This window comes from Serinus canaria, chromosome 4, assembly GCF_022539315.1.
Source record: "Serinus canaria isolate serCan28SL12 chromosome 4, serCan2020, whole genome shotgun sequence".
NCBI classification, from domain to species: Eukaryota; Metazoa; Chordata; class Aves; order Passeriformes; family Fringillidae; genus Serinus; species Serinus canaria.
The window spans coordinates 60,582,297-60,600,208 of record NC_066317.1 but is presented as its reverse complement, the minus strand read 5'-3'; the positions used below and the strand labels follow the sequence as shown (position 1 = coordinate 60,600,208).

General features: G+C 40.0%; 1 protein-coding gene across 4 annotated transcripts in view; it reads left to right on the top strand.

The window, feature by feature from the left end:
* The window catches only part of ABLIM2 (actin binding LIM protein family member 2), a 128,832-nt gene that overhangs the window by 101,321 nt on the left and 9,599 nt on the right, over window positions 1-17,912 (top strand). For 2 of the 4 annotated variants that reach the window (XM_050973344.1, XM_050973343.1), the window contains 7 exons: window positions 1,178-1,231; window positions 4,733-4,785; window positions 5,375-5,507; window positions 10,228-10,286; window positions 12,217-12,271; window positions 13,590-13,654; window positions 13,826-13,906. In XM_050973344.1, coding sequence (XP_050829301.1) covers window positions 1,178-1,231; window positions 4,733-4,785; window positions 5,375-5,507; window positions 10,228-10,286; window positions 12,217-12,271; window positions 13,590-13,654; window positions 13,826-13,906 — 500 coding nt within the window. The remainder of the gene's footprint in view (window positions 1-1,177; window positions 1,232-4,732; window positions 4,786-5,374; window positions 5,508-10,227; window positions 10,287-12,216; window positions 12,272-13,589; window positions 13,655-13,825; window positions 13,907-17,912) is intronic. The other 2 variants (XM_030238901.2, XM_030238900.2) reach the window with 1 other exon arrangement.

Here is a 17,912-nt window from a genome sequence, read left to right as displayed (position 1 = left end):
ACTAAGTGAATATCTGTTGTTAAACTTCATCTCAAAAATAAAAGAAATTGTGTGCTCATGTACCTATATGTTCAAAAAAAATTGCTTTACAGAAGGAACAGAATGAAAAATGTTACCAACAGTACAAAGTTGCAGCACTGTGTTAGTGGCTGAACTAGATGATCTTAGATGTCTTTTACAGCCTTAATGTTTCTAAGATCCTATGGTTTATAGTGCCATAACTGCATAGATGTATTGAATTTGTGTGCAGGAGGAATGACTGAAGGGGTTTTTGTTGTTTGGTTTTTTTTTCTTCTTATCAGTCTCTTATCTGGATTTAAGTAATAGTAACATAAACTTTAAAAGAAGCTGGAAGGCTTCAGAATGCAGGAGGCTCATTGTGGAATCTTTGTATATGTGCTGTACTGTTTTCAAGTTCAGTCAACAAGCACATTAAACTTACATCCACACCATCTAGCTTTTTGACTGCTGAACACATCTACCTCCTCACTGAAATCCTTTGTTTAGTCACATTTAGCTTCTGTGGTAATGTTTCTGTAAACAGACCACAATTAGGGATTCTGTCTGCTCAGGCCCACAGTACTGAGTAAATCTGATGTCTGTACAATGTGATATGGGAACCCTAGACTGTGGCTCTGAGTGCTTCCAGAAAATTCCTGGAAGGCCAGGTTGGCTATACAATTCAAAGTAAAGACAAATTATAGGATTTCTTAAAAGAATTGTTGGTATTTACAGTATAAACCTTCATACCTGAACATGTACACTTTATTTATAAATAATGGAGAAAATCCTTTTCCTAGTGTGACAGTTGTACTCCTATATGAGTTTTCAATAGTGGCAAGTGTGCCAGTTTCTTTTTTGCTGATTATGAAGTATATTCTGGTAGTGCAGATGAAACCACCTACATACCACCACATGGATGGCACTCAAGTTGTCTTAGAGCATTTTTAGGGACTTGGAGGGGTTATGTTGCACAGGTAGGTATAAAGGTTTTCAGCATATGATGGATAAAGTTCCATTCTCTTTTAATAACCAGTGAATGGCAAACCACTGAATGAATGCAGAGTTTTTGCTGAAGTTTTTGCATTGTTACTGTTGCTGAGAGGAGACAAGAGCAGTGTGGTCTGAACTGCTTGCTTACTCTTTCATTCTTTCCTTTCTCTTTCCTCTTCCTCAGACACTGGCGCAAAAGACAACATCTATAGGAAACCTCCTATCTACAAACAGCATGGTACTGTCTGCTTTTCTCTGTTGCAGTTTTATCTATGTGTCTTTGCAAAAAATGTGTATTCACTCCCAAATTTGTTTGCTGTAGCATTTCATTATGTCCCTATAGCCTCAAATAGAAAAGGAGAAAAAGTGACATGAAAATTAAATAGCGCTTGGTATAACGTGATGTCCAGGGATACAGTAAGTTCTCCAGCAGTGGGATACTGGTGTTTTGATATGTTGTGATGATTCAGAGCTGATACTGAATGCCACATAAAGTGCTGTGCTGTGCCCTGACTGCTGCTCCACGCCCTGTTTGCCCTCTCCTGCCCCTCTGTGCCTGCTCCTCAATATCAATCATTAGATGTAACTTCTCAGGCTGAGAAAAAAAAAAAAAAAAAAGACAGACAACTAAAAAAGTTGAATATTATAATGGTGTTTGGAAAAATCATGAACAAATGCAAAGTAACAATAAGCTAGTGTAAGTCAGCATAGTTTCACTCATTTACAGAAGCTGATGGTAGGACTCTGATATCCTGTATCCTGCTGTTTAATTTAATTTTATAGATACTTTTGGTTTGCAAAGAGGATTCTAAGCAACAGCTTTATATTTGCATGCTGGGCATTTTTATATCAGTTTGCTGTCTGTTGAAGTCTGGATTATGTCAGTTTTGCACTGCTGTATGGAGTTGTCCCTGTAATCACTGAAGTTAGCAGAGAGTTAAAGCAGCAAGTCAGCAATCTCAATAGGTTAACAAAAATATATGTCTTAAACTTTCTTTTCTAGATTATAGACTTTCTGAAAGATTGTGTTGGAAATACATTTTTTTCCCTACCAGAGGGCAAAACATAATTGACTCTAACTAAAAAATCCCCAAACCCATAAAATCCAGAAACAGCAACAACAACAAAAATCAATAAACTTTCCTTCCAATAAAAATAATACAAATGAATATCAAATTCTAAAAAAAATTATTTTTTGTTCTGGAAGAACTGCCAGCTAAAGCATGAACACATGAGCAGCTGATGATTCAGCTCCTCAAGCTAATGGGACACTGAGCTAATTCATACTGAAAAGGAGCCAGGGAACATTCCTTTGTTGAAGAGACCAAGTTTGAACAAACAAGCACAAAAATGTTCTTTAAAACAAGAAGTGCAAGAAGCTCTTGCAAAACATTTGGTTTAAAAGGTTTTAGTTACATCAGCACCCACCAGATTTGCTATAGGCTCAGCTCCTGTGTTTCTATTATAAACAACCAACTTCAGAATAAGAAAAAGGTGGTGTAAGAATGGAACATGCAAGAGATCAGGCTCAGAGCTAGGCTTGGAGAGTGAAGAGTGTAAGAGCCTGCATGATTGTGTGTGTGTGTGTGTGTGTGTGTGTGTGTGTGTGTGTGTGTGTGTGTGTGTGTGTTTTAGAAATATTTGAACATCATTCAAAGTTACTAAAAAAGTTTTGAAATCACGTTGGGATTCATGGCAGAACAGAGTATCCCTTGTAGTGGTGAGGCTAATGCTCAGTACTGATGAAATTCAGGGCACTTGGTTTTATCTGCCAGCAATGTGTTATATGAAGCCTTCTCAGGAACTTGGGAGGGGCTGGCCTTCAAGGCCCGCACCGATTTTGGCTCTAAATCCTCTGCCTCTCTTTGAAGTCAGATCTTGTGGAACTTTCTTGAAATTTCTGAACAGAAACCTTGAATCAAGCATGGGGTGTTTTTCCTTTGAAAACATCAATGTCTTGAAACAAAAATAAAAATTTCCAAAAATGCATCAGATGCTCTATAAGGATTTCTGATTTAATGAGAGCAAGATCTGTACACATAACCTGGAATAACTTCTTGACTTACAGTTTGGGGTGTGCTCCCAAAGTACCTGTGAACCAGGTTTAGGTCCTTCTTGCAGCGTAGGGGCTTTTTTCATCATCTGTCATATTTAAATATTCCTTCCTATTTTATTCCTCAGAGAAGCATCTTGCCATCATGGGGAAATACCCTTGTCAGGAGGCTGTGAGATAACTGTGAAAACCTTTTTTGTAATGCTGTTCACATTTTGTAACCCAGCTTTTTTTCCCCCACACTTGAATTGGATTGAAATGGGGGGAAGCAGCCAAACCCTCTACAGCTCCAGACTTTCACCTCCAACCTACAGATATTTTCCTTATGGCAATTTTTCATTTTTTAGCTACCACCTCCTCAGCAAAACCAGTTAAGGTCTGGATGTGAGCTGTGCAATGGCACCAGAAATTGCATCAGAATAACACTGAAATGTTTTGGGTAGTGGCCTTTCACCTGTGTTGTTTAGACACAGGGCGGATCCTCTGCAGACATGATGGCTGGGGAACTGGAGAGGGCAGAGTTTTTCCCAACTTGCTGGGACTTTTCCAGCACTTGTAATGGTGCAATTTAATCTCTTCTCCATCTCAAAGAATCTCATCTGAGCTTTACTGTTGTATTATTGTACCCTTTTTCTTAATAATAATTACTTTTTCTGGCTACATCACATTGCACAGGGCCATTTTTCTCAGGCATTGCAGACAACCCCTTTGTCACATTCATTCTTCATGGGCCTAAAGTTATGCTATGTCCTTCCATTATTCCAGTTCTGCACCATTAAAACTCTCCCCAAACTATCCAGAGGGATACAAAGGCAAGTAGGAAATTTTAAGAACTTACCTGAAATTGTGTGAAATTTGGCAAATTGTGTGAAATTTCTGTAAGATTCTCGAGTGTAACTAGGTGTCTGGAACAATACCCTGGGAAATGAAAGACAAGGGAAAACACATTCAAGGGTTGGGAGTTATCTAATGAAGGGCTTTGAGGTTTCAGTTTTCTTCTCAGCAAGTTGGAAATTTAAAAGGAAATAACCCAATGGTAAAACATCAGCAGCTTTTTTTGGGAAGCATTCTTTAACAGGACAATATGGGCAGAAGAGGAAAATACATTCACAAAAATTGGTTGGTCAAGAATTTTGAATTTTAGAGTCTTACACAATCTCTCATGCATACTTTATAAAGAGGCAATGCCAAGTTTGTTCATAATTTTCTTTACCATGATTGTCTGCCCTCTTTGGGATTCCAGGAGATCCAGATGTGCTGACTACAAAATATCTGTGTGACTATTCGTATTTTTATGGTCACTGTTACACAGAAGGGGGAAGTGGCTTCCCTGTGAGTGGTGGCTGTAGAAATTTGTCCCTAAGTTATGATGTACAATTCTTTTTCCCACCAGTCATTCCCCAAAAGTAGTCTCTTCCTGAAAATGCAGGTTCAAAATCCAGCAGGAATAGATTCTCTAAATTCACTGTATACAATAAGGATGAGGAATACTGTAATACTTGCAAAATTATTTCAGTTAATTATGTGAAACCATAGCTCTATACATTAAATTTTCTGTCAAACTCTATTTTTTAATTGATTTTACTCTCCCTCTTAAAAAAATTCAGAACATAACTACATTCAAAACAGAAGACAAAAAATAAGATGCATTCTGTTCAAATTTTTTAAATTCATTTAATCTTACAGCAGCAAGAAGATCAGAAGGGGAGGATGGAAGCTTGGATCAGGACAATAAGAAGGTAATGATCAGAAAGAACAAAAGGAAGTATTGATCATTCTTGAAGCAACTGGTTTTTAAAATAAATTCAGATGTAAAGGTATTATTTTAAATAATTGAAATAATCATTACTACTTTTAGGTCTTTCCAAAAAGACGTAGAAAAGCTTAATCTCTCACCCAAAGGGTTTAGTAAAGAGAAGCAGGGATATTCAGATTGAGAGCAATAAACTATGGATTTTCACTGGGTCTCAATATCTGCACTGGTGATTCAGCTAATCCTGCTGACACAGGGTGCACATCAACCTAGAAGAAAAATGTCATTTTCTTATAATTAATCTGCTCTTGACATAGGGCATCTTCTAAAGTGGAGCACGGTAGGCAGCTTCATGAAGAGAGAAACTGCCCTCAGCCCAGCTAAAAATTAAAAGTTTCTGGTAGCTGTGATGTCTAATTCACCATATAGTCAGCTTTTGTAATTTGATAAAGGATGGTAGAAGCGGCAGCGAGCATTAACAGACACACAGTTCACAGGGCATGTGAGACAGCCAAGGCAGAACTGCCTGCAGGTGTTAAATCCTGGATCTTATAACAGCCTTTTCCTCTCTGCAGCTGAAGAGCAGCTGGCTGATCCTGAAAGGGGATCTGGAGACCAGAACCAACTCCCCGGATTCGGAGACGCGCTCGCTGTCGCTCACCGCCGGCAGCGACCGGGCGCAGGAGGGCACGGCCGCGCCGTACTGCCGTGAGTGCCGGGGCACCGAGGGCTCCTGCTGCAGCCAGCCCCACTGCTCCCTGCTGGGCTGCAGCCAGCCCCACTGCTCCCCGGCTGGGCTGCAGCCAGCCCCACTGCTCCCTGCTGTGCTGCAGCCAGCCCCACTGCTCCCTGGCTGGGCTGCACCCAGCCCCACTGCTCCCTGGCTCTGCTGCAGCCAGCCCCACTGCTCCCTGGCTGGGCTGCACCCAGCCCCACTGCTCCCTGGCTCTGCTGCAGCCAGCCCCACTGCCTTTGTACCCGATCTCTGCCATAACTACACCCCTCTGTCTGATGGCTTGGAAGCGTTCAGTGCTTCCAGACTTTTTATGGTTTATATAAACTATTTGTAGTTTTGTATTAGTGAAAGGAGCAGCATTGTGATGGTGTTCAAGTTCCCAGGACGAGGGAAGAGATGTGAATCTTGACTCCACATTTCAGAAGGCTAATTTACTATTTCATTAAATATATTATATTGAAAGAAAATGGTATACTAAAACTGTACTAAAGAAAGAAAAAGTAGACATCAGAAGGCTAGCAAAGAAAGGAATGAATAATAAATCTTGTGACTGCTCACAGCCTCGACACAGCTGGCTGTCATTGGTCATCAAGTAAAAACAATTCACATGCTGGGTAAACAATTCTCCAAATCACATTCCAAAGTAGCAAAACATGGAGAAGCTGAAGCCTCCCAGCTTCTCAGGAGAAAAGATCCTGGCAAAGGGGTTTTTCATAAAATATGTCAGTGACACTGCATTGCCTGTGTAAATGAACTGTTGTTTCTTTGGAGAGAAAAGATTTCTTACCAAAAACACCCACTCCTCAAAAAAGTTCCCATTTATTATATGATACCTATTTTCAGTAGACAGGATGGCAGTATCAAGCAGATTTTTCATTTGTGCTAATTAGTCCTTGACACAAACTATGTATTTTGAATATTGATGGACCTATTCCTTCTCTATCATGATATTCATAAAGATTTCCTTGCTCCAGAGATTAACTTAGGCAATTTTTTTTTGTTATCACTCACAGTTACATGGTCACAGAAATATTCCAGGTGGGAAAGGGAATAATTTTGTAATTGAATACTGGCCTGGAGACCATATGCCCATGCTAGCTGTCAGTACCAAAAGCATTTCTACACGTTTCTTATTACACATTTCAGCAAGTCAGAAGCATTACTATTGGGCCTGAATTTTACTTTTAAGTTACAGACATGACAGAAAATAAGTTTAATGAATTTTAAGAAATAACTGGGATGTTCCTCCTTGCCTCCTCCACTTTACCCCATGTTGAAGTAGCAGGTCATCCAGGGTGAACAAGCTGGGGAAGCAGTTTTCCAAAAGAATGCACCCAATGCAAGGCATGTCTGGCAGCAGGGCTAGGATGTCAGTGTTGTGGGCATTTTGGTAATGTGATAGTTGGCTCCATCAACTTATATTAAGGAAATTATGGCTTAGCTATGCAAGGAAGAGGGAAAACAGATGCTACAAAGTCTGTCACAAGGCTGTAACAAGATGAAGAAGAAAACTTATTTTAGATTATCATCAGTCTCCCTGGTCTAGCTTAAAGGAATTTGATAACTTAATACTTAGTAGAAATCACAAACATGTGCACAAGGTGCACTGCAGGATTCCTTGTGCAGGGGAACCAAGTCTGACCATCTCACACACTTAACATCTGTAAATGATAGCCCATGAAGGAGCACCTTTGAAACCTTTCATGGTCACACACACATGGGGTATGTCTGGAAGCTTTATGGAGTAGATCTGATGCTCTTCTACACGTGTTTTGAGAGACCAGTCCTTAAGTGCAGATTTTGAGCAGGGAGAAGTATGTAGCACACCAAGAGCTGTTATATAGGAACATATATGGTGTTCATTTTTCCCCTGAGAATGTTGCTATATCTGTCGCTCTGCTATACTAGCACTTCTTTCATATTTTTGATATCTTGGGAATGTGGAACTAGAAATGCAATAGATAATTCACACCTCTGTGTCAGGGTCAATATCACATTTATGCCAATACAGGTTGTGTATTTCATTTTCCATTGCTTTTTATCATCATTTCTCTGTCCTGTATGAAAGTTTACTCCATTACCCAGTTAGCAGCTACACAGAAATGACATTTGAGGAAGTTTTATCTTCCTGAAATTTACACTTTTTCTTTCCTTATGCTTTTATTCACTTACCTGACTGTTTTAATACCTGTGGACATCCTATGTAATTCCTTGTCTATTCAGTGTTTCCCTATTTAGTTCTGAATATTCATATGTGCCTCCCATTGACCACAGAAGAGTAGCATCTCTACCTCTTGCACTTCTGCTTGAGAATTCTGGCTCTCAGCCCCATCCCTGTGGCACAGTCAGTGACTATCAGAGATAAGAAACCTGTTAGGTATAGGTTTGGTGCCAAGTGGTTATGTGCAGAGTGGAGGGACTTAGCAGGCTGTGAATTGGTAGTAATGTTTCCAGATATACTGAGCAAAAAGCTCTTCATTTTTCTGTCCAGCCTCTGAGCAAACTGCAGAAGGTTTGTTTTGCTCTAGAAGAAATTTTACCACATTACATTACTTAAATGCCCAGAAGAACACAACTAACAGCACATCAGTGTGAGGCTGGAACAATCAAGTATCTCCTTACATCCACCTGTGAAAATGGGTCTTGTTTCTGTATATGTAGATGTGTAATAGCTAATCATTTACCATAATTCATGTAATGTATTACATGAATTATGGTAAATGTAACCCTTGCTGTGGGAATTTTGGCAATGTAACCCTCCCTTGCCGTTGATGTGTCCATGATGTGCTGAGAGGCAGCTTCACACCTATGCCATACTTATGAAGCTTCAGACTGGAGTGAATGTCGTACCGGACGAAGCAGGAGCCATACCCCTGCCGAGGGTAGCTGATGTTCAGACAGTGTCTAATCACAGAGGAGAGGAGCTGCACCAGCGGCTCTCAGCGCTGCGCTCCGCTTCTCCAGGCGGCCGCGCGGTGTCGCCGGCGCCGCGGCTGCGGCTCAGCCCGGCGGCTCCGGGACAGCTCCGGGACGGCTCCGGGACAGCTCCGGGCCCGCCTGGCTCTGCTGCCAACGCCTCTTTACCTTGGGGCAATGTTCCTCGGTGACCGAGGGTTATTTAGCGACAGAACAAACCTCACTCGCCCATCTTCTCTGTAGCCAAAAGATTGATCTGCACGCTGATGTCCAACATAGCAGTTTTTTCCAGGCAGGAGCAGCGATGACAGCTTTGTTGCAGATACAGGCATTCTGTTGCACAGGTATTATTTTACTCATTGCTCTCTGCTGGCACTACCATTCACATAATGATTTGTTATTTTTTCCTCTCTTAAGTATAAAATCTGTAGTTGCCCTTCTCTAACGGTAGGAGGTATTTGGTTTGCAACTCAATGTGAGCCTGTTGCTCCCTGTTTAAGTACATTCAGTGCTTTGAATTTTTTTTTCCATCATGCAGTGATTCACTGTCCTACCCTCACTCCTTTAGCTTTTCATCCGTGATCAGTACTGCACTTTCTGTTCCCTGGATGAAATATTCCTTCAGTGCTCAAGCCCTACCTGGACTGGCTTTCACCTTTGCTGAGTGCTGAGTACTGACACAGTGCAACTCCCAGTGATCCCATTTCTTCTTGCCTTGTTCTCTTTTTATTTGGATAGCTGGAGAAACTTTTGCTATTTGTTTTAATATCATTTTCAGTGTTTAACTCAGCTTGACTTCTGGCAGTTTTCAGTTTATCTCAGCACATTTTGAGCTCTCTGCTGATCCATCTTTTGCTTTTTCTTTCTGCATGCTTATTCCTAATAATCTCCTTAGGGTATTTATTAATCCAGTGGGGTCTGGATTCCCTTCCTGCATTCCTCCTTGGACACAGGCTGCTAACAGTTTTGACAGAAAGAAGTATTGTACATTCAGGTCTTTGAGCTATCTGACTTCAGTAACTCTTTGCACCAGTTTTACATAATGTACTAGAATTAGGAATGTTTATTACACATGTGTTTATTCTTCTATTGTTTAACTTTTGAACTTTCTTATTAAAGTCTTAATACTAAAATTCAGTTGTCTCATAATGAGCACACTCAGTTTTAACACTGTATTACATCATTTATTCATGATAATACCTCTTTGCCAATTTTCTCCATCTTAAAACTTTCTTTCACTTGGGTGTATATACTCTGGCTGATTTACTTGATCCACTGCTGTATCTTCATTTTTGCTTTTTTCCAAGAGATGTTTTACAGGAAAAAAAAGTTTTTATTTTTTTAAGGGGTAAGGTATCAACCCATCTTTATTAAGAAACAAAGCCCAAACCCAGAACTCATATAGCACATTCAGAAGTGATGATCTAAATCCCTTTAATCCCAAATTCAAGTTATGATTTAGCACCAATCTGGAAGGCAGAGATTTCACAATCTCTCAATTCACAAGCTTTGCATCATGTAGGTGCAGGAGGCTTCCATAATGTGAGTCCCACAACTTTCTCCACATTGTGCCCCTGGCATGCTGCTGTTTCTAGACATTACTACACATGTTCATGTGCATGAAATATGGAGAAAAGATGAGCATAGGTCAGTTATATCTCATCTCATTGAATGAATATTTGCATTAATCTTGTAATTGCTGTTTCTGGATGTTTTCTTGGATTCCCTGTTTTAAAAGGCTGTGAAAGATTTAGCTGTATATTATGTCTTTTACAGGATTTCCATATTCTAAATCTGCGTCTCTACCTGGCTATGGAAAGAATGGCTTACATCAGGTAGGTACACATTTAAATACATTCTCCAGGGAATAATAGACAGCTCAGTAACTAGTTGAAAATCTACACAGTAATAACACTTGAAAGGTGTTTTGGCTGTCAGCCCTGTCTGACAGATTCATTTTCTAAGTGGGTTACAGTTTGTCTTTCTGCAAGAGTGAGACTGACTGAGCTTCTCCTTTTAATTGTGTGCATTGTGAGCATTGGGAATCTTGATTCTCCTCCCAAAACAAACAAAGATCTAAAATGTACAGGCTGCACATATTAGTCATAGGATAGCTTGAATTAATGATAGAGACAGGCCTGTAATTAGGCAAGTAATGATCTCAGAGCAAAGGTGGAACAGCCCACATCCTTTGCATTCCTTGAACCATCTGTTCTGTTTTTTCTAGTATGAATGTGTGTCTGTGTGGGGTGTGTGTGTATTCACATACAGCCATTGCACTTTTAGGGCAGGGAGGGCTCAATGAAGATTGAATGACAAGCAGCAATCTAGAAAGAAAATTGTCTAACAAAATTATGATCAGAACAGACAAGGAATTTTTTTTTAATGCTTCTTTGCAACTTTTATTAATCTTAAATAAAAATGAAGGTTTGACAGTGTGGCCTCTCTGGCATCTAGCATTATGGATTCTCAGTTCATGGCTCATACTATTAGGTGAAAACCCACTGTGGTTTATAGTAATGAGCAAAACATAGATGCATGTGCACCTACCTTTTGAAGAATTTATCTGTGTCTAGATTGCATGGAGAGCACCTTGTTCAAATTCCTTTCTTTCTCCAAAGGAAGATGTGAAACCTGGAAAATCATATGAGGAGGATTAAACTTCCCCAGTGACAAGAGTCAAACTGAGAGTCATTTAGAAAGAACTACAAGAAAGAAATTATTAAGGAGTAGCTAAATGGATTTTTCCATTTAGCTGCTGAAATGTCCATCCCTTTGAGTTAATATTACAGGACTAATTATGTCTGTGTTGCTTCAATACCTGGTTTCTTGAATTCTTCTCTGAAGAAAGGAATGACACTGAAATTTTGTCAAATAATATTTAGAAATTTAAAAGGGTCCATATAAAACTTATCTCACCTATGAGTCAAGAGGCTTTTCTGACTATTCAGAACAGGTGTTGCCAGTAATCTGAAGGGAGCAAGGGCCCAGCTAGTGCGCTGGTGGTGAGGCAGCAAAGCCTTCCCAAGGCTTCCCGAGGCCAAAGCACTCAGGATGCCTTGCAGTGTGATGGGAAAGCAGCAGATGGCAGCATCTGTCTCATGTAAAGAATCCTAAACCTGGATGAGAGTTGAAAAGGTTGCTCATGGTCAAATCCTGGAGGCCAAAATTCCTCTCAGAATGGATGTCCTCTGTTCGGATTGTAGGTTCATACCAGCTTTTGTGGTTTGTTGTTTTTAATCAGCCATCCTAGTGCTGCATAAATAAAACCCCAAAAGCAAACAACAAGGAGCCTTGCAGGTTATTGTGGGCATAGCTGTGCACACCATTGATACCCTAGCAGGCAAAAATGAGACTTGGGGGGAAAAAAAATCACATAATAGTGCTTTTCTGATTTCCTGTACTGTTTTTCATCATAACATTTGTCAGCAAAGGAAGAAGGCAGTGGTTCAAACAAGGCACATATATGGTACATGCAGCACACTGACTCCCTGGTCAGTGGCCTCAGCAGTGTGAAGCAGAAGGAGGAAAGTTGCAATGCAGCAGAAGTGATTTGTGATGATGGTAGTAACACATCAGCATGGGACAGTTTCAGTGTTACCTTGCTTACTTGAGCAATTAGGTCAAATTTGAATGAGACATTTCTCTTTCTCTCACACAAGGATCTGCATTTTGGTTCTATGTGTTTGTTTTTTCTCTAAACAATCTTCAGAGTGGGGTTTTTGTGTATTTTGCTATTACATTGCTTCTTTCTTTCTCTGTCAGCCTGAAACTATGGGCCAATATGAAACGGATCAGGATGCAAGCTGGGGGATGAAAGGTACAGCTTTTTTGCAATATCATTTCCCCTTGTGTTTTCACCCTTGGAGGATTTTAATTAACATATTGCCATAAAGGTTACTATTCTGAGCTCCTGCTGTAGATCACATAATACTGACTAGCCAGAGACACAGCTCAGTATCATGTTTATCACAGAGAATATTCTTTTTGCCTACCCCAACTTAAAGGCTTGACAGAAGTCTTGCATCATAGGGTGGTGTAACCAGGCTGAGTCAACAGCACAATCCTTGATATGTGGCAACAGCCTTGTTGTGTTGGTCTCATATCAAAGACAGGAGGAAATTTAAGATAGTCATTCCTTCACGTCTAGTTGGAAAAAGGCCATTGTGCTTCTTGGTTGTGCTGCAGTGTGCTTAAAAAGTGCAGGGTTCAAAATGCAGAATTTATTTGCAGTATTTTCTTTTATTGCAGTTTTAAGTGGACTGTGCACTTAATATGGAACTTGGGATGGAATTTTCTAAGGAGCTGAAAAATTTTATTTCCAAGACACTTTAACTCATTTTAAAAATCTTATTCTAATGCCTCACTTCATAATTCTGTGTTGATAAGAATCTTTGTCTCTATGTTTGAATAGCTTAAAGTACAGGTTTGGAAAAGTAGACTCAATCTCTGATTTAATTTCAGACCATAAAGAGGTCTGTGAAAACCTTTTGGCTCTCCTGGTTGCGTTTAATCACCATTGTGAATAGATAACATTGTGTAGTTATATCACATATAGTCATACACTGACCTAAATTCCCTTGTGCTAGTGTAGATGCAGGAGTCACTGTTACCACATCCCCAAATCATCTCTTCTTCCCTGTTGTTATTCCCACTGCAGTCAGCCCAAGTGCAGGATGTCAGCATCTTGTAATACCGTATTATCTCAGTGGTTTTCATCTGTGTTTCCAAACTGACATGCCTTTATTAATCCATATATTTTAACTATTTTCAGTAAAGAACAATAAGGGCAGGAGTTTTGGATGACAGACTGACTTAACTCTGCACATAAGCCTCCTGTAAAAAGAGATACCCAATTTTGCCAGACATACTCACCGTGTAACCCAATGGCATCGGGAGATGGATTTTCTGTAATAAGCCTTTGATTTCCAGGACAATTGCTTTGGTAATAGACAGTGTTACAGGCATTCAGGGCATGGGGGTCAAATTCTTACTATGCATGCAGTTATCCAACAGCTACTGAGAAGAGAGAAATGTAGTAGCATAGCACATTTGTGATGTACCTAAATGTTCATTGTGGTGACCCCAGAAAATGGCTATAAATTCTAAACTGTGAACCTGTTCTCATTCTTTTGCAGAATACAAGGTAAGAAGGGCTTTTCCAGCACTGGAAGAACAATCAGATTCAGCACTTCCTAGCAAGGTTACATGGGTTCCTTTCTTTTATTTCCTTTTTTTAATTTTGGTCCCAGTGAAATATTTGTCAAATCAGGATGCAAGTATGTACCATTTTTTAGTAAGTTCCTCATACCACCATTTCCATGCCTCAGAATTGGATTCAGCTGGAGTTCATATTCTCTTGTCTTTTTAACAGATTTATCCCTATGAAACACTTATTGTAACAAACCGAGTTCGTGTGAAATTGCCCAAGGATGTGGACAGGACCAGGCTGGAGGTAGGAATGTTTGCTCAACAGTTTTGCAAGCACTTCTCCTGTTTGCTTCCTACCCTGGATAACCCTGTGCCTCAGTAATAGCAACAAAGAAGAGAGAAGAGAAGAATGACATTATGTATTGTATTTTTTTTCTCAAAAAAGTCAGTATGTAGGCAATTTAACTAAAAAAATTGCCAAAAACCTGGCAAATGCCTGACCAAATGGTGTTTTACAAAGATACTGATGAAACCCATCAGTTCTGGATGATTTTACATGGTATTGGAATTTTAGGTGGGAAGTGGGAAAATGTGGGGTTTCTTTGGTTTGAATTCATATAAAAACATCCTCGTAGAATAACTTAAATATTACAAAAAGACTCAATTTATCCTGAAAACACATGGACCTCTGCTTGGTCCATTGTCTTATTCAGCCTCCTTTGGCTGTGTGACCTGTGGTTACTCTACTACAGCTTTGCTGTACCATCCACATCTTGCTTGAGATAGAGAAATAGATATAATAGTAGATATAATTTATATATGTAATAGATATATAGTAGATATAATTTATCATAACAGAAAGCTGAGTTTCCAAAGATCAAATCCTGAAGTTGACATTCAAGCAAAATTCCCAAGGTTGATTTTTTTGACTGATCTGAATAAAGACACACCTTCACTAACTTATCTTTCTATAAACTACTATTAAGAAGAAGAGATAGCTTAATAAAAAAATATGTGATAACAATATTGAACTTTTAGGGAGATTTATATTTTAATAAATTTACTGGATTTGAACTTGATAATATGACAAGAAAAGAAGAAAGAAAACTTACTTTTGAAACAAGAAAAGAAGAAAAACTCTGAAGGAGCAGAAAGTTCCTCATTAAAGATCAGTTTTTAAAAACAATAATTGACCAAATTTGCATACATGGACTATGTTTTGAAATTGGTGCTATTCTGTTGCATAGTTGAATGTGCTTGTCACTTGATTTTAACAAGTAGTGTTGATTTGATTGTAAAGAGAAGAGAGCCTCAGTTATGTGCTGTTTTAAGTCTGGTTTCTAGCAAGGCATGATAGCAATACTAAAAAGCATGATGAGTCTGGAAAAAGGAGCAGGGAGTTGGAGGGATGCTCCTCTGGACATATCCTGTAAAGGACTCTTTCATATGTATATATTTACACACATCTGTGTATGTGTTAAAGAATAGAGTCTCTGTTTACACACAGCAGACTGGTCTGAATAGCAAATGCAGCTTTAAATGGCTTTGTCAAGACAACACAGAGTTTGCTTTGGATGGATCATGCCTGCCCTGGCTGCCATTATCTGTAACTCATACACCATCCTCAGCTGGGACTGCTGTTTGTTTAACTTTAGAGCTGCTCAGTCTGCCTCACACCAGGTGCAGCACAGGGCCTGTTGGCTCAAGGAGCCCAACCACTTCAAAGATCTCACAGAGGTTTGCAAAAAAGAACAATAAACAAAATCTGCTTCAAACCTGCACCAGAAGAGCAGTGAGGGGACCAGGCCAATCCTGCTGATTGCTGCTCTATGCTAAACACATGTGTCTGCAGGAAGGACTCCTTTGTAGACTGTCTTACATTTAATAGGCATTGGTAGTTTTTTTAACAATTAAATGAGCAGAGTTTTAATAGCACTGTAACTACTGTAAGAGCAGAGGCAGTGCTCATCTACACATTTAAACCATATGCAGAGTTGAGTGACAGGCACAAACCATTGCCTTCCCTGTCAGCCTCTCCCCTCATTCCTGACCCTTTCTTTTGTATTACAGAATTCCTGCAAATAAGTAGATTTGCACAGAAAAAGCAGCCTATCATTATTTCCCTTTTGTGGCAGAAGAAGAAGATAATAACTGAATTATTGACTTGTACACTCAGCAGATTTCAGGCTTGAGCAGGACCCAGGACTCAGGGAGTCCAGGACTATGTGGGTTTTTAGGTTTGCATAGAAGCAGACCAGGCTTAGAAATGTGGATACAGACTACTGTCTGTTAGTAGAGGGCTCACTTCACATATCTTGGTACCTTCAAGCTTTTGAGGACAGCAGTGGGAATACTGAAAGCATGTACTAGGGTTATATTTCACCCTTTCTTGAGATCCATTTGACACTTGCTAGATGGTATGATTCAGTGCTAGGGATCTCTAAGAGGCAAGTGCTGTTTCCAATCTGCATTGGTTTCCAGCTGATGTTCTGTTTTCATCCTGCACATCCAATGTCACTTGTGAAAGGGCTGGATTTCACCTACAGAAATGGTTATCCAAGCTGTAAAGTGATATATCTAGGAAAATCTCCTAAGGAAAAAATCCATGTTCTAATACACCAGTTTATTCTGATTATTTGCGTGGCCTGAAGCCTCAGCTCACTGTTGCTGCTGCAAAGCAGAGCAGGTTCCTGGGTGTGATAGGGTACAGGTGGTGTCTGTGAAAGGAGACCTGGAGCTTCTGTGCTTCATATCAGCTGTCAAGCCTGAAAACAGTCTTACTGTGTCTGGTATCAGCAGAATATCTCTCTCTTACTCGTTATGTTTTTGATTTCCTGGTCCACTTAGGAGCAATAAGGTTGACCAAGTTTGCAAGAGGTAGATTTATTTAAGAGCCATCTCACAATTTGACTTGAAGCAGCCTCCTCTTTGTGAAAGAGTTTGTTGTGAACTTTGAATGATCCATCCTGGATGTCATGGAAGGGGCATTATTGTTTGTCTATGATTCACTCTTCCAAGCAAAGTCTCCTCCACTGAGTGTTCCTATCAGGAGAAGTGAACTCAAGTCAATGATATTAGCTCCTGGGGTCAAATTAAGGGAGGCTACAACAAAACCTTGGCTAATGTTCAAGGACCACAGGAGGGTGGGGGTTTAATGGGTGGTTGTGTTTTCCTAACTTCACTCCCATTGTGAGTATTTTTTAGATTACACTGCTGTGCAAGAAATTTTTTGTAAGGATTATAAAAAATATTTTCCTGTAAAAATGCGTATTTTTCTAAGCCCAAGAGGTATCTAGAGATTAGGATGGCTCAACTGGTAATAAATGCATTCAAGTAATAGTCATTCTTTCCTCAAAAGTACACGTAACTAAGCAGAGAAACACTCAGCATGTTTTTGTTTGCTTGTCTTAACTCAGCAGTGAGACAGAAGTACCCAGTTCCTCGTGCTCTTCCAAGGAGATGTTTATGCCAACAGTGAACTAATATGTGCAGTACCAAGAATTGGTTATAATGAGCAGCCTGCTGATTTTTAAATACCTTACTGGCACTTTGGTTTTTGAATAAATAGCCTGGATCTCACTTTTGTATAAGCTGATTAGAAATGCAAGGAATTTACAGTAGATAAGGATTTGGCCAAGGAATTTTTTTAGGAGTTTCTCTCTACCACAGTGCTGTTTATTGTAATGTTAGATGAACAGAGCAGCATTCCCATGAGCTATTCTAACAGGGAATGGTGAGGAACAAGTTCACTCACATAACATTGCAGAACAGCAAAGCACTAACACGGGTGGATTATACAACCTGGGGAGAGAGGAGGAATTGCACCCTCCCCATGTCTGCAGGTGACATGAGCTTGAGGGAACTGCAGCTGATGCTTAGGTGAGCAGATTCTCGTTCAGAGGGACCTGCCAGGCTGCAGGAGTGACTGACAGACACAGCATGGAATTCAGTGAAGATAAATCCACATCCTTGCCCTTGGGACCAAGTAACACTATTCATCAGGACGAGATGGGGGGAGCAGCTCTGAGGAAAGGAACCTGGTGATGCTGATGGAGAACAAGCTAAGGATGAACCAGCAGCTCACCTTTGTAGTAAAGGGGTTAGGGCAGATCATACCCTTCCCAGAGGGTGGCACTAGAAAGCCAAGAGGCAGGAAAGAAAATTACAATTGGATATAAGGGGAATGTTCCTCACTGGGAGAGTAGTGCAGTGAACAGGTTGCCCAAGAGGCTGTGGAGTCTCTACCCCTGAAGGCACACAGAACACAGCTGGAAAAGGCCTTGAGGAACATGGTCTGTTTTGTCTTTAGA